The sequence below is a fragment of the Salmo trutta genome, chromosome 3 (genome assembly GCF_901001165.1).
Source record: "Salmo trutta chromosome 3, fSalTru1.1, whole genome shotgun sequence".
Lineage (NCBI taxonomy): Eukaryota > Metazoa > Chordata > Actinopteri > Salmoniformes > Salmonidae > Salmo > Salmo trutta.
This window is the reverse complement of record NC_042959.1, coordinates 34,574,310-34,595,846: the sequence shown is the minus strand read 5'-3', so window position 1 is coordinate 34,595,846 and position 21,537 is coordinate 34,574,310. Positions and strand designations below refer to the sequence as shown.

Genomic DNA, 21,537 nt, shown 5'->3' with positions numbered 1-21,537 from the left:
ATATTTTCTCGGACAGGACCATGTGTGTGGACAGAGTGTGTGTGTGGACGGGGAGTCTGTGTGTGTGTGTGTGTCCGTACCCTCTGCCCCCTCCCACTGGTGTTAATTGATTCTCAGTGCACTCTGCTGATTGGTGTGAGGACCCCTAGGGGTGGGGAGAGTATCCAGCTGCCCCTCCCCATCTCTGTGACCCCCCCCCCCCCCCCCCCCCCACACACACACACACACCACACACCCTCAACCATTGATACTGTACACACATTGAAACACAGTCTTCAATGGGGATCTCCCACTGCAGTGAAAAGAAGGTTGGCTGACACAGTTCAGCAGATTGTGCTACAAACTGAGCGAAAGAGAGAGAGAGAGAGAGAGAGAGAGAGATTGTATTGTATTGCACCATTCAGTTTCTTCATGAATAACTTACCGGAGATGTGTGTGCTCTCACCTGTGTGTGTGCCTGTGTGTGTGTGTGTGTGTGTGTGTTTGTGAAGATGAATGTGTGGTTATTAATTTCCAGCAGTGCCCTCTGGGTGAGATGTTATCATAAGTCTGATTTCCACTAATCTCTTATTAATTGCCATCAGCTATTACACAATGGCCATATATCCGGCTGATTTGTGTAATGAATTTAGCAATGTGCATTTTTTAATCGCTGCAGGTGGCTCATCAGTCTGTATGCTAATGCAAAAGTTTTGTCTTTGTGTGTGTGTTCGTGTGTCTGTGTGTCTGTGTGTGTGTCCGTTAGGCTTGGGCGGTATACTGTACCAGTGTATTTGGAAATAGGCATGGGATGGTTTTTCAATACCGTCAATACCGTTGAAACTATAATTGTTTTTATAAATGTGAATATTTGTAGCCACTTTTTTAAGTAAATACCTGCAGTCAACTTGTGCAATGCTGTATTCCTCATTTCACCAGTCACATAATTTTTAATTATGAAGCTTACTAGTTGTCCCCAGTCATGTGGTGTTTGTTTACAAGCACACAACGACAAGAGACCAGAGCCCTGTGAGTCACTCACTGTTGTGCAGCATGAGCCAGGTGATCTAGTTACAGTATGGAATTTACAGTTAAATCTTTGCCAGCTAGATATTTTATAACTATTTAGTTAACTTTTTAAAATGTGCTAAATGCTCTGCAGTTGTGCATTTGGTCTGCTAATTTAGTATCTAGTTAGCTATCTAGCTAGTGGTTAGCTTCTTCAGCAGAGCTTCTTCCCCTCCTGGATCAAGAGCCTTGCTGTCGAATATTTGTTTTGTGCGTGCAGAAAACTGTTAGTAGCATTTTTGAGTTAATTGTATAACTTTATGAGCTGGGATGTCTGTCCTGCAAATAGTTTAGGTCAGAGACAGTATAAAATGTTCACAATGCATTTGATAGCATTTAGTTAGCATTCTCTATGGGATTTTACATGTACTTTTTTAGCATTGCTAACCTTTGGATTACAGAGGCTCAGTGGGGTTTGAAAATAGTGCCCCTTGTGTTCAGGGTCTGTATTACTGAAAATCCCAGGATGGCACAAGGTCAGTATGACAATCTGGATACCACCCAAGACTAATCTCTGTGTGTGTCTGTGTGTGTGTTTGTGTTTGTTTGTATGTGTGAGTTTGTGTAGCCTATGTGTGTGAGAGGAAGGGGACATTAAAGAACAAGTATAAAGACACTAAACTTGTTTTCATTGTTTTTTAAAGTCTTGACTTTAAACATGGTTGAAATGACCAGTGTTGCTGGATAATGCAGAATCCCAATCTCTAACACAGAGAAGCCCTCTGGACAGTGATAGCTCATCGTTCCAGTGATTTAATCACATGCTGGAATGTATGAGTAGAATAAAGACAAAGAGAGAAAAAAAGAGAGAGGGAGAGAGAGAACAAGAGAGAGAGGGAGAGAGAACGAGAGAGGGAGGAATGTGTAGAGAGATAGTTGTGAGAGAGAGAAAGGGAGGGAACGAGAGAGAACAAGAAAGATGGATAAGTAGAGAGATAGAGTGTGAGAGAGAGAAAGGGACAGAGATAGCGAGAGAGGAAGATATAGGCTTGGCTTTGCTGTGATAAATAGCCCAGGCTCTCTCTATTGCATTAGCCCGGCTAACCGATAGATTGCAGTCCGAATGGGCAGAGACACATACAATAGGTTTCTCATATAAAGTTGCATATTAAATTCCTTCACAGGACTGCACCCTGTAAGCATGTTTCAGGGAAAAAGGAAAGAGAGACAGATAATAGATAGTGGAAAGAGAGGGGGAGAGAGAGAAAAAAGGCTGATTTCGGGAAAAAGAGAGAGGAATAAGAAAGGACGAGAGACTGAGATAGAGAAGCACAGGGTGGGAGGGTGAGGGGAGAAAATATTCTGTCTGTAACTTTCTCTCTTTGTACATCTTGTACATACTGGTATGCGTGTTTGTGTTCTCTCTAAACATCTATGTGTGTTCCTAGCTGTTCTGTGTTATTGCTAACAACCTCTTAATTGCTTTCTAACTCATTAAGATGCTGATGTTTTAATAGTAATTAATCCATCATTTGTCCATATGCAAATATGGACCATAGAGATTTCTTCTCCAAACAGTATCTCTCCCTTAATCCAGTGTTAATGCAGAACCCTAGTGGAAGGAGACAATGTGAAGCTGCTTCACTGTTAATTGCTTACTAACTACATTTAATTACAAGGCTATGACTGTGGGAGTTGGCTCATCAGAAAATAGCTTCTTGAAGTTGATTGAAGTTAAACTAAACAATCCATCCTTTTAAATCTTTCAAGGGAATCCATCCTAAATGTTTTGGAAGATATCTTTGGTGCTTGTAAATGTTCAACAAATGATGGAGGCAAGTGTGAATTGTGCTACATAACTCCACTATCTGATCTCTGTCTATGTCCCAATCTATCTTTTTGTCTGGTCTCCTTTCTCTCGCTCTTCCCCCTTCCTCCTGTGCTCTCCACCCCTCCTCTCTCCAGATCTTATTAACTCATTAACTTTTTTCATTATTTTTAATAAAAGATGAGTTATGACTCCAGCCTCTCTGGGGCGCCGTATCCTTCCTCTTTCCCTCTCTTTCACTTCTCCTGCTCTCCTCCCCTCTTCCCACTCTTCTTCTGGTCTCATCTGCTTCTTCCTTTAAGGCCTAGATTCAATCAGCTCAAGCATTAACCGGCGATAGCAGACACCCGTATAGCGGATGTTTTCGGCGGTGTCAGAGGTGGAATTGCGTTGGAGTCGTCAAATCGGTGAGCAGTTGCTCTCGGGCCGTCACCAGTTACCACAGCCACAAAGTCATAAACCCCGCCTATTTCCATAATTTCTCTTTTTAAAGGGGAACTGCACCCACTGATTTGGCCTCTTTTTTTTAGGGTTTCTCCTCATGAAATGCTGGCGGCCATGACAGAAGCCAATCTAGAGTTGGTACCGTCAAGAGGCACCCATCCGTTAGAACGTTGCCCTCAGCTGTTTCCCCTCAGTCAATAACAACAAACAATCACAACAAACAAGTTCAATAACTACAGGCAGATGTATGGTGATGTGCTGGCGGAAGCTTTCAACGGGTCAGTATCCTACAGAGTAATATGAGAAGAATGCAATTGCTGAATTGATGTAGGTATTCTAAACTACGTGATTTGATAGTTTTCAAATGTAGTAACAGGTCCATGTAGAATAAACAACCCTTTACATAATACCATAGAAGCAGTGTTGTGCTAATATAACTATGTGCTCCTTTCCCGTTTCATTGGCATTCCCAGCTCGGTAACTAGCTAGTTAGGTAGTTAGCTAGCTAGTTAGGTAACGTCAGCTATGCTAGCAATGACAGTGATAGTGATTATGAAAATATACAAAACCAGATACTTAATCAGCAGTCTATGGTCTAGCTACCAGTATACTCACCACCATTAGGAACCAATGGACTCCAACCACATATTCCGTCTGCATGGTAGGGTACTAGGGTCCTTCCGCAGGGCATGCAAACCATAGTCGGCTGTGGTCAAGCCCTATTGGGCTTTTCAGTCTCAAGCGGCCGTGATCCTTTGGGGGCAGATGAAACAAAGGAGCCCCAATCATGAAGCAAAGCAAAGGGGCCGAGGTGCGATTTGCACATGGAGGTTGGCAAAAGGGGGCATGAATTGTTGACATAATTGTAATCCAAACCCAACCTTAATTTACTCATTACTCCAAACTTTAGACGAGACTGACTTAATGACCAAAAATGATCCTATTTACACTTTGTAGTCAATTTTGGCGTTAGAAAAAAAAAATTGGACTCATATCGATGCCATATAGTCTGTTTTTAAAAGGATTAGTTGGTTTTTAGGGTCAGTCGCTCTTTAAATTCAGATTTTTAACCTATGCCTAACCTTAACCCAACTGCTAACCTTATGCCTACCCCTAATCTTTAAAAAAATAAACCATGCATTTTTATGATTATAGCCAATTTTGACTTTGTGGCTATGGTAACTAGTGACACCCCTCCTCTGGAGATCATTGTCACAGAAGCCACACCCGCTGTAATGGGTGCGTACTGGCGGCAGAGAAGTCAGATGCAGGAGAGCAAAAACGGTGTTTCCAACGGAGCAGTTTAATAATAAAAAGCACCGGAAAACAGAACAATCGGTACAAAACCCGACGCACACCAGACATAACGTGCACAAGCACTTACAATAAACAATACCAGACAAGGACATGGGGGGAACAGAGGGTTAAATACACAACATGTAATTGATGGAATTGAAACCAGGTGTGTGGGAAGACAAGACAAAACAAATGGAAAATGAAAGGTGGATCGGCGATGGCTAGAAGACCAGTGACGTCGACTGCCGAACGTCGCCCGAACAAGGAGAGGGACCGACTTCGGAGGAAGTCGTGACACCCGCCCCACTCTCGTTAGAAGTTCAGGACAAGAAAGTGTAGGCTATATAGAAATGATTAGGTAGTGAATGTTATTTACAGCATTATAAGGGTTACACGGAGAAAATCGGACATCTCTGAAATGAAAATGGATGACCCTCCCGTATACTCCTGTAAAATAACAATTAAAACATAAAATGGATAGCAGAGAACATGTCTACTGTTTAACCTCACTTATTGGACAGACCAGGGCCTAAGATATGTCATTTTAGAAACTGTTCTTCGTCCTGTAAGCATTTCATGGCAATGCAGGAATTTTTATAATACACGTAGCTGCGGGCCAGAAGGCTGTGGGTTTGCAGACCACCGTGGACAAGAGTAGGGGTGGAAATATCTCCTTTATAGTAAAAGCATTGCATGAATCTATCATTGTATTCGCAGGTCCGAGAAAAAATGGCTTTTCATTAACATTCTATGTCATTTTACGTATTAGCGGAATCTTTTTTAATACCACACAAATGACTGAAATCACAGAGAGATAGGCCTATGTGTTCATCTATTCATATTTCTCCAATGCCAAATCTGTGTGTCTTGTTTGCAACGGAACGGTCCCTGTTTGCAAATAACAAAATCTGAGACTGTTACGATTGTGTGGAGAGACGGACCAAGAAGCAGCGTGCTCTGAGTTCCACATCTTTATTTTTGTGAAACTTAAAAAACAAAAAGGAAACCAACAACGAACCGTAACATAAGAGGTGCAGCATGCACTAACTCAAAATAAGATCCCACAAAAACCAGTGGGGAAATGGCTGCCTAAATATGATCCCCAATCAGAGACAACGATAAACAGCTGCCTCTGATTGGGAACCATACCAGGCCAAGATAGACATAAAACAACCTAGATTACCCACCCTAGTCACACCCCGACCTAACCAACATAGAGAATAAAAGGCTCTCTATGGTCAGGGCGTGACAGAGACATCATTAGGAATCTGAGCATGGTCATTTCAAAAGTTAGGCCTACCTTTCCACCTCAGACAGAGTAAGCCTACCAACGCAGAAAAACGTAAGCTTTAATTAACTACTGGCTACTCTTCTTCAGTGGCTTAACCCAACGAGAGAAGGTCACAAGTGTTTCCCTAAAAGCTGTCTGGATTTAAACATCGTCTATTGTACAGAAAGTGAATAGCTTAATCAATTGACAGTGAGAGAATTAGATTACTTCCCAAGCAAAGTCGTGTTTTTGTCTCCTCGGCTATTAAACATTGTAGCTCAGCCTCTGAATGCCAAAGAAATGAAACAGTGATATTCCCATATGCACTGGAGTCACAACAGCTTGTTTTTAGCATATAGCATCGCGGACCGAAGCGCTGTTATAAATCACTTTATATTTTCGGATCCGTTTTATTTTCTTAAAAAGCTTAAGCTAACAAGGGGTAGGTAGGTCTGTGCAGGTCTATGGCATACCCTCTCGTACTCCCACAATTCCAGTCTTGGTTTTCACTTAATAACAGCCCTTCACGGAGGTAGGCTATTTAAAGAGTGCATGGTGGGTAGAGGAATTGACCGACAAATCTATGGATATAGCAGCCTATAGCCTAATTTCGTCTGTCAAACAGGTAGGCCTACCTTATGTTCTTAAATAGGAAGAAATAGGCTCCAACACAAAGCCCTCCTGTTGTTCGTAAAGTCTAAAATAAAAGACGGTTGAAATGCCTTCTCAGCACCATGAGCTGTCCATTTCCGATCGATTGTGCCGCGGCTGCTTCTTCAAGTTTCAGCACCACAATGTAAGTTACTCAAATCTGCCTTTTTGGGAGGTCAATAACTCTGATAAATAATCCCACATCATGGGAAAGAAACACACATCGATATATAGCCTTATAAGCAACTCCTACTAAAACACTGAGACATATTCACATTTCATCAATTACAAATTGCATGACCCTCCCATGGACTAGATTTAAAAATACTATACCCCTCCTCTTTAAGACTCCTGAGTGGCGCAGCGGTCCCTGGTTTGAATCCAGGCTGCGTCACATCCGGCCGTGATTGGGAGTCCCATAGGGCGGCACACAATTGGCCCAGCGTCGTCCGGGTTTGGCCGGTGAGGCCGTCATTGTAAAGAAGAATTTGTTTCTTAACTGACTTGCCTAGTTAAATAAAGGTTCCATAAAAAAAATAAACATCTAAATTGACTGAAATTGAAAAATCATGACCCTCCCCCATTTTCCTCCAGGTACCCATTATGTACATTTCAATCCAATCTCTTACTCAAATCCTAATGAGGTGTACATTACAACTCAAGTTTCGGTGTTGAAACTTGTAAACAAGGCTGCATGGGATTTCTGTTAATGCAACTCCGTGCAGACATTGGCAATGTTCACTTTAGGTGTAATGCCGGGAGCCACTTGTGGATTTGACAGCTTTAAAGCAGTTCCACCTTTGACACACCAAAACAACTGCTATGCGGATGTTGGCTAAAGCGGATCTGATTGGATAAAGCTCTAAGACCAAAACTGACCTCCATATTGTATGTGAGAACAGGCACTCGTATCTGCCCATTCTCCTCACTTATCTCTATATCAGTAAGCATTCTTTAGATATGATTCATGTGCTTTGTTGACTCGATGGATGGATTGTGGAAATAGAGAACACTGATTGTAGCCTGCTGTGGTTAGAAATGAGATGACAAATATCAGATTCCAAGACAGTTTCTGCCTCATCAGAACGTTTGTGAACACATCTCACGCACAAGTCTCCTCCTTGGGACTGTCATTAAGGTTGATCGAGCGCTCGGTTTCTTTCCTTGAGTTTTGTAGGCCTAACATTGATTTTAGTTTCAGTTATCCTATATTTCTACAGACTGGGTGGGGGGGGGGGGTAATTTTGGTTGAATTTTCAATATAACTTAGTTTATTCTAATCAAGAATGGTTTATTTTATTTTGGGTAAATGATATTTGCTATGTAAAATTATCCTTACTGTATAGCTGTCTCTGTAGACCTAGCTATGAGGTTAGCACTAGCCTACTAGCATACCCGCTAATTCTTAAACAGTGTATTTCTTAAAGGTATTTCAGTGCCAGCTCAATGCTGCTTCTGTAAGCGACAGGAGGTTAATGTGTGCAGACCGGTGTGGCGGTAGGCTACGGATGGTTTCTTGGAACTGATGACTTTTATGGTTGTCTGTAGATGGAGTACAACTCCATCGAGTTGTTGCGTCGGGGACAACTGTAGCATTTTAGCTTTTCCTAACCTTATTCCAATTCTCCTAACCTGCTATTTTAAAATTCCTAACCTGCTGCGTTAGTTCTCATAACCTGCTGCGTAAAGTCACTTCCATCTAGCCACAACCGTATAAGCCATCAGTTGTGAGAAACCATTAGTACCACCACACACACACGCAGGTTGGGCCTAAGCGACTGGCTGTTGATGTGTGCAGACCAGCAATATGCCACATTTCTTTACAAACTAAAAATCCTCTCTTAATTTGTCCTAAACAAGTTATGTTATTTTTTTTCAAGAACTTTACTTTTATTTTTCATCATTTTTGTACAAAGTTATGATTAGGCTTCCATGACAGAGCTCCTGAAGCAAATAAATGCTATACTATTATTAGAATCCTTGACTACTGGTAAATACCATTTATTGTACCACTCCACCTCCGGCATTCAGTACCATCCCTGGATGGAGGGGGCATACCTTCACAGCCTCTCAAGAACAGAGAGATGGCACTGTGGTTAGAAATGACAAATATTGGATTCCAAGACTTTCTGGAGCATGTTTTAGTCCAGTACATGTACACATACATACATCTATAACACATCGTAGAAGACCCATATACAGTAGCTGCACAATCAAACAATTCCTCATAAAGATGAAACACTGTCAAAGATTGTTTTTATTTTTCTCTCAGAAGACTGATTATTTTGATATGAATTAAATAATTGCTAAGCGTCTAGTCTCCTTGTCAGATTGTGGTATCATATTCCATTGCTTGGGGGCAAAGTATCTGCTACATTGGAAACTTACAGTCAGGTTCATATGAATAACACCAGTGGTTAGAGTCCACTACCAGTCTGGGAAGAGAGTTTTAGTCTTTCTGTCTCTCTGTCCATCCCGTGATATTTCTTTCCAGGTATCAGTGTTCGAGAACAAAGTGACTCGTGGCTTTCCCCAGTCACTGCTCATTGGTTGAGGGGATAGAAATAGAATCTGATAAAAACATTTTTGGTTGAAAGTCCTCTGAATCCTTGTTCTGGATTGCCTGTGATATTTTGGATGAGTTCCTTCACATCCGTAGCCTGCTCTCCTTTCTGGAGATGGCCAAATAGTCCTTGTGTCCTGGGGGAGAACATAGAGTAGTGGTTCACTTTTATGAACATTTTATTGGAAAGGAAAAAGGCGCAACGTTTTCTCACCATAAAAAACATCTTATGTTATTTGTGTAACTATTAAAAGATTGACGTTTCGGCTTTCATCAATGACCTTCATTTGAACTCATGAATAACTTCAGGGTGTGTCTTACTTGTCAGTGATGTGATTGACCCCTGGGCTAGGTGTGTGGGTCAGGCTGGCTGGGCTCAGCGTTCATGACTGGTGGGACACTGAATCCTCCTCACAGTTAGACGCAGGGTCAGCAGGATCTGACACACAGGACACAGAATGGTATAAGGTATCAACTGTGTAATAATACAGATTAATATACAGATCATTTTGTGCTTTTTTTTAGCTCAGTAGTGATCTCCAATCACCTGTCGTTGCCGTTGGCGACAGCGGCCCCGTTGTTTAGCTGAGGAGACGGCGTGGCCGTTCCTCTGCTGACTTCCTGTAGCATCATACCTGTCTCACTTGGCCCCGCCCTGCAGGAAGAGGAGTGTCCACACAATAGATCCACCTCCCCTCCACATACTTTCCCCCCACCTGAGAGGGTTACAAGACCAGAAGACAAGAATTGTATATTCTGTCCACACAGTCTCACCATTGACCGAGTCTGTAATAAATTAAATTGATTTTTATTTGGATTTCATGTAATGGACATACACAAAATAGTCCAAATTGGTGAAGTGAAAAAAATTACTTGTTACAAAAAATTTGAAAGAATTTAAAGCGGAAAAGTATTCACACCCTTTGCTATGAAGCCCCTAAAGAAGATCTGGTGCAACCAATTACCTTCAGAAGTCACATAATTAGTTAAATAAAGTCCACCTGTGTGCAATCTAAGTGTCACATGATCTGTCACATGATCTCAGTATATATATATATATATAAATATACCTGTTCTGAAAGGCCCCAGAGTCTGCAACACCACTAAGCAAGGGTCACCACCAAGCAAGCGACACCATGAAGACCAAGGAGCTCTCCAAACAGGTCAGGGACAAAGTTGTGGAGAAGTACAGATCAGGATTGGGTTATAAAAATAAATCTTAAACTTTGAACATCCCACGGAGCACCATTAAATCAATTATTAAAAAATGGAAAGAACATGGCACCACAACAAACCTGCAAACCTAAAAATAAGCAAACACGTTTGGTGTTCGCCAAAAGGCATGTGGGAGACTCCCCAAACATATGGAAGAAGGTACTCTGGTCAGATGTTTTTCATCAGCAGGGACTGGGAAACTGGTCAGAATTGAAGGAATGATGGCGCTAAATACAGGGAAATTCTTGAGGGAGACTTGTTTCAGTCTTCCAGAGATTTGAGACTGGGGCGGAGGTTCACCTTCCAGCAGGACAATGACCCTAAGCATACTGCTAAAGCAACACTTGAGTGGTTTAAGGGGAAACATTTAAATGTCTTGGAATGGCCTAGTCAAAGCCCAGACCTCAATCCAATTGAAAATCTGTGGTATGACTTAAAGATTGCTGTATACCAGCGGAACCCATCCAACTTGAAGAAGCTGGAGCAGTTTTGCCTTGAGGAATGGGCAAAAATCTCAGTGGCCAGATGTGCCAAGCTTATAGAGACATACCCCAAGAAACTTGCAGCTGGAATTGCTGCAGAAGGTGGCTCTACAAAGTATTGACTTTGGGGGGGTGAATAGTTATGCACGCTCAAGTTTTCTGTTCTCGTTTGCGTCACAATAAAAAATATTTTGCATCTTCAAAATGGTAGGCATGCTGTATAAATCAAATGATACAAACCGCCCCAAAAATCAATTTTAATTTCAGATTGTAAGGCAACAAAATAGGAAAAATGCCAAGGGGGTGAATACTTTTGCAAGCCACTGTAGCGCTCTTGTCGGTAGCCATGAAGTGCTTTGAAAGGCTGGTCATAGCTCACATCAACACCATTATCCCGGAAACCCTAGACCCACTCCAATTCGTGTGCCGCCCCAACAGATCTACAGAGGACGCAATCTGAAATACACTCCACACCGCCCTTTCCCAACTGGACAAAAGGAACACCTATGTGAGAATGCTGTTCATTGACTACAGCTCATCGTTCAACACCATAGTGCCCACGAAGCTCATCACTAAGCTGGGACTAAACACCCCCCTCTGCAACTGGATCCTGTACTTCCTGACGGGCTGCCCCCAGGTGGTAAGGGTAGACAACAACACATCTACCATGCTGATCCTCAACACTAGGGCCCCTCAGGGGTGTGTACTTAATCTCCTACTGTACTCCCTGTTCACCCATGACTGTGTGGCCAATTACGACTCCAACACCATCATTAAGTTTGCTGACGACACCAGAGTGGTAGGCCTGATCACTGACAACGATGAGACAGCCTATAGGGAGGAGGTCAGAGAACTGGCAGTGTGGTGCCAGGACAACAACCTCTCCCTCAATGTGAGCAAGACAAAGGAGCTGATCGTGGATGACAGGAAAAGGCGGGCCGAACAGGCCCCTATTAACATCGACGGGGCTGTAGTGGAGCATGTAGAGAGTTTCAAGCTCCTTTTGTCCACATCACCAACGAACTATCATGGTCCAAACACACCAAGACAGTCGTGAAGAGGGCACGACAAAACCTTTTCCCCCTCAGGAGACTGAAAAGATTTGGTATGGGTCCCCAGATCCTCAAAAAGTTCTACAGCTGCACCATCGAGACCATCCTGACCGGTTGATTCACCGCCTGGTCTGGCAACTGCTTGGCATCTGACCATAAGGTGCTAAAGAGGTACTGCCCAGTACATCACTGGGGCCAAGCTTCCTGCCATCCAGGACCTATATAATAGGCGATGTCAGAGGAAAGCCCATAAAATTGTCAGAGACTCCAGTCACCTAAGTCATATACTGTTCTCTCTGCTACCACACTGTAAGCGAAACCGGAGCGCCAAGTCTAGGACCAAAAGGCTCCTTAACAGCTTCTACCCCCAAGACATAAGACTACTGAACAATTAATCAAATGGCCACCGGACTATTTACATTGACCTGAACCCCCCCCCCCTCCATTTGTTTTGTACACTGCTGCTACTCAGTGTTTATTATCTATTCATAGTCGCTTCACCCCTACCTACATGTACAAATTACCTCAACTAACTTGTACCTCCGCACACTGACTCGGTACCTATACCCCCTGTATATAGCCTCATTATTGTTATTTTATTGTGTTACTTTTTCTTTTTTTTTTACTTTAGTTTATTTAGTAAATATTTTCTTAACTCTTCTTGAACGGCACTGTTGGTTAAGGGCTTGTAAGTAAGCATTTCACGGTAAGGTCTACACTTGTTGTATTCGGCACGTGTGACAAATAAAGTTTCATGTGATTTGATTTGATTAGACACCAGAAAAAAAATGGATTTTGAAGTTATGAGTTATTGTGTATGTTCCTTCCCAGTGTATGTTGTCTTTTCCCTTGTTCCTTTTACCTGTCATGAATGTGTTGGGGGATGGTGGCCGGCCCCTCCCCCTGCCGTATCCGTAGTAACCACAGCGCAGCAGGCGGGCGTAGGCGGACCTAAAGTCTCTGTTTAGGGCAGCGTAGAGCAAAGGGTTCAGAGCTGAGTTGATGTACCCCAGCCACTGCACCACGGGGTAGGCTGCTGGGTAGTTCTGCTTTTTCAGACCCATAATGGTAAACAGGGTGAAGTAGGGCAGCCAGCACACCACGAAGACCCCGATCACTGCTGCTAGAGTCACTGTGGCTTTGTGTTCCCGTAGAGCCACCGCTGTTACTGAGGTGAGTTGACGAGGGGCTGACGAGGAGCTGTTGTTGTTGTTAAGTCTGGGGCGCGCGTGGATGATGCGCCTTGCCTGCGCCCGGGCGATGCGAAGAATACGGTGGTAGGTCCAGCACATGATCAGCAGGGGGAGGTAGAAGGTTAAGGAGGAGTCCACAACAGTGTACGATGGGTTCAGCTCAAAGTTACACTCTGTCATGTTGTCCCCCTGGCCGCGATTCTGCACGTTGCCGTCCACAGTGTTCCAGCCCAGGTGGATTGGCAGGAATGACACCGCTAGCGACACCGCCCACACCAACGCCATAGCAAAGGCAACTCGCCTCGGCAACACCAGTGAGGAGTATCTAAGGGGCGCGGTCACGGCCAGGTAGCGGTCCAGGCTGATGGCCAATAGCGTGAGGATGGAGGCGGTGCATAACATAACATCCAATGAGATGTAGATGTTGCAGATGGTCGGCCCCAGAGGCCAATCGCTGAGCTGGAGGAGGGCAGAGAAAGGCAGGACAAGCATGCCAAGCAGCAGGTCAGTGATGGCGAGGGAGACGATGAAACAGTTGGTGAGGCAGCGGAGACGTCGTGTGGCGCAGACGGCCAGACAAACCAGGACGTTACCAAACACTGTCAGCAGGATGAGCAGGGACAGGAAAACACCGAGTATCACCATAGACAGCATCCTCACTGGAGTCCCAGTCCTAACCCTAACCCCTGCTCTACACCCAGTCCTGACACTTACCTCTGCCCTACACCACTGTGGAGTCCCAGTCCCAACCCTAACCCCTCCCTTACACCCAGTCCTAACCCTAACCCCTGCCCTACACCACTGTGGAGTCCCAGTCACAACCCTAACCCCTCCCTTACACCCAGTCCTAACCCTAACCCCTGCCCTACAACAACTCAGTCCAGACTAGTGGATAAATCCTTTAGAGAAAATTCATCTTGGTGTGGCTGTATCCATACTGATGTACGTGGATGGACATTCATCTGTGTGTTTGAGCTATTTTCCTTGGTATGTTTGTGTATATTTGATATATATATATGTATATATCCGATTGTATTGGTTTCTGGATGGAGAGGTCAGTGTATCACAGGTCCTTTGAGAGAAGGGGCGATGAGGAGTCCGATGGTTGGTCCAGTATGTGGTGATGGGCTGTAGAACACTGCCCTCTGTTGGTGACTGGTCCACACTGCTCCATGTTATCCATATCACTCAGCTGGCTTTCGCATTCAGGTCACAACTTCATCTAAAAACACAGAGCAACAGAAAGTCAGACAGCCCCAAAAACAAAGTAACATGGCCTCTATACTGCAAGGAGATACTTTACCGAGCTACTTACAAGTGCAGGTACTTCCACTATCAGAAAATAGGAAGCAAATTAAAGGAAATGGCAGCAGACGAATATTGCTCACTTACTAAGCTATCAAGATTAGTGAGATGGAAAATGAGGGCAGCAGTTACACATGTCTAGTGGTGGAATATTCAATAAGAGAGGCTGATAAGATAAACTGTGTGTGTGTGTGTGTGTGTGTGTGTGTGTGTGTGTGTGTGTGTGTGTGTGTGTGTGCGTGCGTGTGCGTGCGTGTGTCTGTGAATGTGCGTCAGTAAGTCGCAAGGGGTGTTTGCTCTCCCTCCCTCTTATGCTTAAATGGAAATTTGGGACACGCTCCAGGTTTGGAATGTAGAAGTCTAATCACTCAAACGGTATATAATTTACCACCACATGGCGAGAGTGTTAGAGAGGGGGTGGGGGAGGGATAGAAATGGGGGGGGCAAGGGTGGTGGAGAAAGATGGAGAGGGTAGAGAGGAGGGTGGAGTGAGAGAGAAAGGGAAAAGAGTAGAAAATAGGAAGAAATAGGAAGAAAGACAAAAATATATGCAGAGATTCTGTTTGCCTTGACTCTGACCACATATGGAAAGGCACCAAATTGAAGACTCATCTCTTCAGACAGACTTATTTCTCAGATCCCCCAAACACACACGCATTCTCACCATAACATATACCTCTACCGATCACACACACACACACACACACTTTCTCTCTCTGACTCACCCACTCTATGTTTTACTGGAGGACTTTTGGCAAAGCTTCGTTCCCATAGTGTATGTCCATATCTGGGCAGCCCCCAATGTCTATTGCTGGCCTGACATACCCCCACTACAGACTGCCACTCCACAGACAAGGCACAAAGGGGTGTGTCTGTATGTCTGTTTGACTCAGTCTGTGAGAACGCATACAGTGCCTTCGGAAAGTATTCAGACTCCTTGAATTTTTCCACATTCTGAAATGGATTAAATAAAAAAAATCCTCAGCAATCTACACACAATACCCCATAATGACAAAGCGAATACAGTTTTTTGAAAATGTTGCTAATGTATTAAAATCTTAAAACAGAAATACCTTATTTACATAAGAATTCAGACCCTTTGCTATGAGACTCGAAATTGAGCTCAGGTGCATCCTGTTTCCATTGATCATCCTTAAGATGTTTCCACAACTTGATTGGAGTCAACCTGTGGTAAATTCAATTGATTGGACTTGATTTGGAATGGCACACACCTGTCTATATAAGGTCCTACAGTTGGCAGTGCATGTCAGAGCAAAAACCAAGCCATGAGGTAGAATAAATTGTCATTAGAGCTCCAAGACAGGATTGTGTTGAGGCACAGATCTGGGGAAGGGTACCAAAAAAAATTCTGCAGCATTGAAGGTCCCCAAGAACACAGTGGCCTCCGTCATTCTTAAATGGAAGAAGTTTGGAACCACCAAGACTCTTCCAAGAGCTGGCCGTCCGGCCAAACTGAGCAATCGGGGGAGAAAGGCCTTGGTCAGGGAGGTGACCAAGAAAATGATGGTCAAAATGACAGAGCTCTAGAGTTCCTCTGTGGAGATGGGAGAACCTTCCAGAAGGATAACCATCTCTGAAGCACTTCACCAATCAGGCCTTTATTGTAGAGTGGCCGGACAGAAGCCACTCCTCAGTAAAAGGCACATGACAGCCCGCTTCGAGTTTGCCAAAAGGCACCTAAAGACTATTAGACCATGAGAACAAGATTCTCTGGTCTGATGAAACCAAGATTGGAGGAAACCTGGCACCATCTCTACAAGGAATCATGGTGGTGGCAGCATCATGCTGTGGGGATGTTTTTCAGCGACAGGGACTCGGAGACTAGTCAGGATCGAGGCAAAGATGAACGGAGCATAGTACTGAGAGATACTTAATGAAAACCTGCTCCAGAGAGCTCAGGACCTCAGACTGGGGCGAAGTTTCACCTTCCAACAGGACAACGACCCTAAGCACACAGCCAAGACAATGCAGGAGTGGCTTTGGGACAAGTCTCTGCATGTCCTTGAGTTGCCCAGCCTAAGTCCGGACTTGAACACGAACGAACATGTCTGGAGAGGCCTGAAAATATCTGTGCAGCAAATCTCCCCATCCAACCTGACAGAGCTTGAGAGGATCTGCAGAGAAGAATGGGAGAAACTCCCCAAATACAGGTGTGCCAAGCTTGTAGCGTCATATCCAAGAAGACTTGAGGCTGTAATCGCTACCACAGGTGCTTCAACAAAGTACTGAGCAAAGGGTCTGAATACTTATGTAAAAGGGATATTGCAGTTTTTTATTTGTAATAAATTAATTATAAATAATAAAAGAACATTTTATTAATAATAAAAAACAGTTTTTGCTTTGTCATTATAGGGTATTGTGTCTAGATTGATGAAAAAACCCCACATTTAATGCATTTAGAATAAGGCTGTAACCTAAGAAAATGTGGAAAAAGTCAAGTGGTCTGAATACTTTCCGTAGTCACTGTATATCTGAGATACTGTACCTACTGCAACCCTCATCCTCCAAGTACAGTACAACCCTCGTTCTGTTAGTCACATTCGGTTAAAGGTCCCCAAAGAACACACATCCCTGTCGCTCCTCTTTTCAGTTCGCTGCAGCTAGCGACTGGAACGAGCTGCAAAAAACACTCAAACTGGACAGTTTTGTCTTCATCTCTTTATTCAAAGACTCAATAATGGACATTCTTACTGCCAGTTGTGGCTGCTTCACGTGATATATTGTTGTCTCTACCGTCTTGCCTTTGTGCTGTTGTCTGTGCCCAATCATTTTTGTACCATGTTTTGTGCTGCTACCATGTTGTGCTGCTGCCATGCTGTGTTGCTACCAAGTTGTTGTCATGTGGTGTTGCTACCATGCTGTGTTGTCATGTGTTTCTGCCTTACTATGTTGTTGTCTTAGGTCTCTCTTAATGTAGTGTTATGGTGTCTCTCTTGTCGTGATGTGTGTTTTGTTCTATTTTTAAATGTTTTATCCCAGCCCCCGTCCCCGCAGGAGGCTTTTGCCTTTTGGTAGGCTGTCATTGTAAATAAGAATTTGTTCTTAACTGACATGCCTAGTTAAATAAAGCGTAATTAAAATAAATGAATACAAATACATATTCAGTACATCTGTGTGTTTAAAGAACTATCGTGTTCACATTTCTCTATGTGTATTTCTGAATTGATTTGACTGATTGATTTTTTTGTTGTGTGTTGGAATTTGAGAGAGAAAGTGTATGATATGATTGTCTAAAATATGAACACAACACCTCAATACAATGTAGAAACAGGAACAGATATAGCCCTTGGTTCACTCCAGACCTGACTGCCCTTGACCAGCACAAAACATCCTGTGGTGCACTGCATTAGCATCGAATAGCCCCCTCGATATGCAACTTTTCAGGGAAGTTGGGAACCAATATACACAGGCAGTTAGGAAAGCAAAGGCAGAAATGTGCATCCTGTAGCACAAACTCCAAAAAGTTCTGGGACACTGTAAAGTCCATGGAGAATAAGAGCACCTCCTCCCAGCTGCCTACTGCACTGAGGCTAGGACACACTGTCACCATTGATAAATCCACGATAATTGAGAATTTCAATAAGTATTTTTCTACAGCTGGCCATGCTTTCCACCTGGCTACCCCTACCCCGGTCAACAGCCCTGCAACCCCCACAGCAACTTGCCCAAGCCTCTTCCATTTCTCCTTCACCTAAATCCAGACAGCTGATGTTCTGAAAGAGCTGCAAAATCTGGACCCCTACAAATCAGCCGGGGTAGACAATCTGGACCCTCTCTTTCTAAAATTATCCGTTGCAATTGTTGCAATCCCTATTACTAGCCTTTTCAACCTCTCTTTCGCATCGTCTGAGATCCCCAAAGATTGGAAAGCTGCCGCGGTCATCCCCCTCTTCAAAGGGGGAGACACTCTAGACCCAAACTGTTACAGACCTACAGTGGATATAAAAAGTCTACACACCCCTGTTAAAATGCCAGGTTTTTGTGATGTAAAAGAATGAGACAAAGATAAATCATGTCAGAACTTTTTCTACTGTTAATGTGACCTATAATGTGAACAATTCAATTGAAAAACAAACTGAAATCTTCGAGCCTATCAGAAGCTTCTAAGGCCATGACATAATTTTCTGGAATTTTCCAAGCTGTTTAAAGGCACAGTCAACTTAGTGTATGTAAACTTCTAAGCCACTGGAATTGTGATACAGTGAATTATAAGTGAAATAATCTGTCTGTAAACAATTGTTGGAAAAATGACTTGTGTCATGCACAAAGTAGATGTCCTAACCGACTTGCTAAAACTAAAGTTTGTTAACAAGAAATTTGTGCAGTGCTTGAAAAATGGGTTTTAATGACTCCAACTTAAGTGTATGTAAACTTCCGACTTCAACTGTATCTTCGAAGACCAATTGTTGTTGTGTCATACAGAGAGGAGTTGACCTGTTATTGTTAGATAGACTTGGTCTTTGTCCCAAATTACATCCTATTCCCTACACAGTGCACTACTTTTGACCAGAGCCCTTTAGGAACCCTATGGGCCCTAGTCAAACGTGGTGTACTATATATGGAATAGGGTGCCATTTGGGACTTAGACAGTATAATGAGACAGTATAATTAGTGTTTAGTATTTTGGGGGGGTCTGTGTATACATTGTGTCACGACACAGTGACAGGACAAGGATTTATGCTAAGTGAAAGTGACCTCACATGATCTTTTAGATGATCTACATTCCAATTCTCTTGACCTGAGTCTACTTGTGTTATTTCAGGACCATTGAAAGGTGAAAGGACTGGATGGGTTTGAATCAGTAGTTTTAAGGGAAGCAAAGGAACGATTTATCTACCTAACCGTCCTGCTAAAGGAAGCCATTCTTGCATAGCAAGTTGGAATCCAGCCAGAGTTTCAGCTGTGTTTTTTCTCTAGAGCTGGGCCTGGAATGACTAATGAGACTTTTCATGTTTTTTACCTTCATTTATCTAGGCAAGTCAGTTAAGAACAAATTCTTATTTACAATGACAGCCTAGGAACAGCGGGTTAATTGCCTTGTTCAGGGGCAGAACAACAGATTTTTACTTCGTCAGCTCGGGGATTTGCTGTAGCAACCTTTCGGTTACTGGCCCTACGCTCTAACCACTAGGCGACCTGCCCCCCCCCCCCACCCAAAGTGCCAAGACAGTATGATTGGTGAGATGCTTTGAATACCAATTTAACATTTTTTGTTAGTGTGATCAAACACCTTTGTCTTAACAAGAGATTTGCCTGAGAACCAAGCGGTCAGGTAAGCTGTTTGGAGTGTTTATCCAACTGGATTAAAAAAATACAATCATAACCAGATATAGTTGTTTCTGTTTCTGTTTCAGCCAAATCCCCTCTATTTCTACTGAAATAGAAACACAAACAGCTCCGTCGGGTTTCACTCTATAGACAGATCATCCACTCACACTCCCACATTCTCAGGTCCAGAGAATTGGTGACCTCTGTGTTTGTCATTGTGTTCCCAGTTACGTGCAGGTTACGTGTACACTGTATTACAACAGTGCATGTGACTGGCTGAGTGAGTTGAAAAGTCATTTTTGTTAGCTTATTAATAAGCTTCAGAACAGATCACCTATAAATGGGTTTTTGAACTTGGTCAAAAACAGGTCTTGATAGTAAAGGCATTTATGTATTCAGCTCCTGAGGAAGTTTTTGTCACCTGGTACAAATGTACTCACTTGTCACTGACATTGGAATAAGATAACGTGTAAAACTCACCGCAGTCTCAGTGGTACTCCAACTCCTGTACTGTGTCATCCCTCTCTACTTTCCTCCTCTCTGCTCTAACGTTCCTCGACTCCGTCAGGCTGTATGGGAACCAAAGACTCGTTCATGATGCGGGTGCGCGCATGTGTGTATGACTCATTTTCTCTTGCCCCCTTGTTCTCTTTCTCTCTACCGTGGTTAATATACTTTGACAATAACTTTAATAGTCTTCCACTTGCATATAAATACAATTTATAATTTAGTTTCGTACCTGTTCACAATGCATGGTAAACAAGCTGTCCTCCAATTAGGGAAGCCTTTCAAAACAAGATGCCAGTTAGCATACAGATCTGAATTAGCCACGGTACTTTTGTACAACTCGCCCCCATGCTTAGCAAGTTAATTCGATGCTAGCTCTCATGCTATCCTTCTACGTCTCTTTTCTGTCTTCCTCATATACAGCATTACACTACTTTTCACAAGAGCTCACCATAGAGTGTCCTTATTTGAGATTTGCCCCGGGACTTTTGAGAGGACTGGAATGTTCTTTAATGGGTCATTATAAGGAGTCTCAGACAGTTGTTGTGTATTTTTACTGGTATTAGATGGTATTTTTAGTCGAGAACACGCAGCTTTCAGAGTTAGCAGAGTTGTTCTCTCTGGAATCACTTTACTGATCTTGTGTTAAATCTTTTCAAGTGGGTCTCTTTTTCTCTGTCTTGCATTCCCTACCAATCTTTTATTTACCTTTTCCCCTCCTCTCGTTTGCTCTATCTGTCTGTGGCTGTTGCTCTCTGTCCCACAACTTCTTTTCTATCCAAGTGTCTATGCCTCATTTCTCCTGCTTACATATGGGTTCACCCACAAACACTCATCTCTGTCCCTTAATCACCTTACACGACGACCTCTCTCCAGCCCCACCAGACCCCACACACCTGTAAACTCCACCCTATTTTCTCCTTGTGAGTCGCAAGGTGTCTGACTCCCTCCTGTTATCAGGTCAAGGTGATAACGTATCACAGTGCACACACACACACACACACACACACACACACACACACACACACACACACACACACACACACACACGCAAACACTCTCTCTCTCTCTCTCTCTCTCTCACACACACACACACACAGTCTTGTACAGCTAAACTTGTGTGGACACACAATTCAGTCCCATTCAAAATCCTATTTTCCCTAATCCGTAACCTTTTACCTAACCCTAACCCATACTCTTACCCTAACCCTAACCTTAACCCTAACCAAAACCTTAACCCAAAACCTAACCTTAACCCTAACCCTAAACCTAGCCCTAGCTCCTAATCCTAAACCTAACCCTAGCTCCTAATCCTAACCCTAAAACTAACCCTAGCTCCTAGCCCTAACCCTTAACGCAATTCTAACCTTAACACTAATTCTAACATTAACCCTAAACCCCCTAGAAATAGCATTTGACCTTGTGGGGACTAACAAAACGTCCCTAGTTGGTACA

General features: G+C 43.3%; 1 protein-coding gene and 1 long non-coding RNA gene across 2 annotated transcripts; both read right to left on the bottom strand.

Moving 5' to 3' along the window:
- Positions 1–8,379: 8,379 nt before the first annotated feature.
- LOC115173856 (histamine H2 receptor-like) lies at positions 8,380–13,696 on the bottom strand. Its single transcript, XM_029732314.1, has 4 exons — positions 12,651–13,696; positions 9,587–9,755; positions 9,361–9,478; positions 8,380–9,176 (listed from the first exon to the last, which is right to left on the bottom strand). The coding sequence occupies exons 1-3, from the start codon at positions 13,633–13,635 to the stop codon at positions 9,469–9,471; spliced, it is 1,164 nt and encodes a 387-aa protein (XP_029588174.1). The 5' UTR covers positions 13,636–13,696; the 3' UTR covers positions 8,380–9,176; positions 9,361–9,468.
- A 277-nt stretch (positions 13,697–13,973) lies between these two features.
- LOC115173867 (uncharacterized) lies at positions 13,974–20,129 on the bottom strand. The gene is made up of 2 exons (XR_003871683.1): positions 20,056–20,129; positions 13,974–14,203 (listed from the first exon to the last, which is right to left on the bottom strand). It is a non-coding gene; the product is annotated as an uncharacterized LOC115173867 (long non-coding RNA).
- Between the last annotated feature and the right edge of the window lie 1,408 nt (positions 20,130–21,537).

What these genes read in the sequence shown, in the direction of transcription:
- LOC115173856 (XM_029732314.1), bottom strand. Translation starts at nt 13,635, where the DNA reads ATGCTGTCTATGGTGATACTCGGTGTTTTCCTGTCCCTGCTCATCCTG. An exon ending in CCCCAACACATTCATGACAG is followed by an intron (nt 9,756 to 12,650) that starts GTAAAAGGAACA and finishes TAACCCTCTCAG; the next exon opens with GTGGGGGGAAAGTATGTGGA.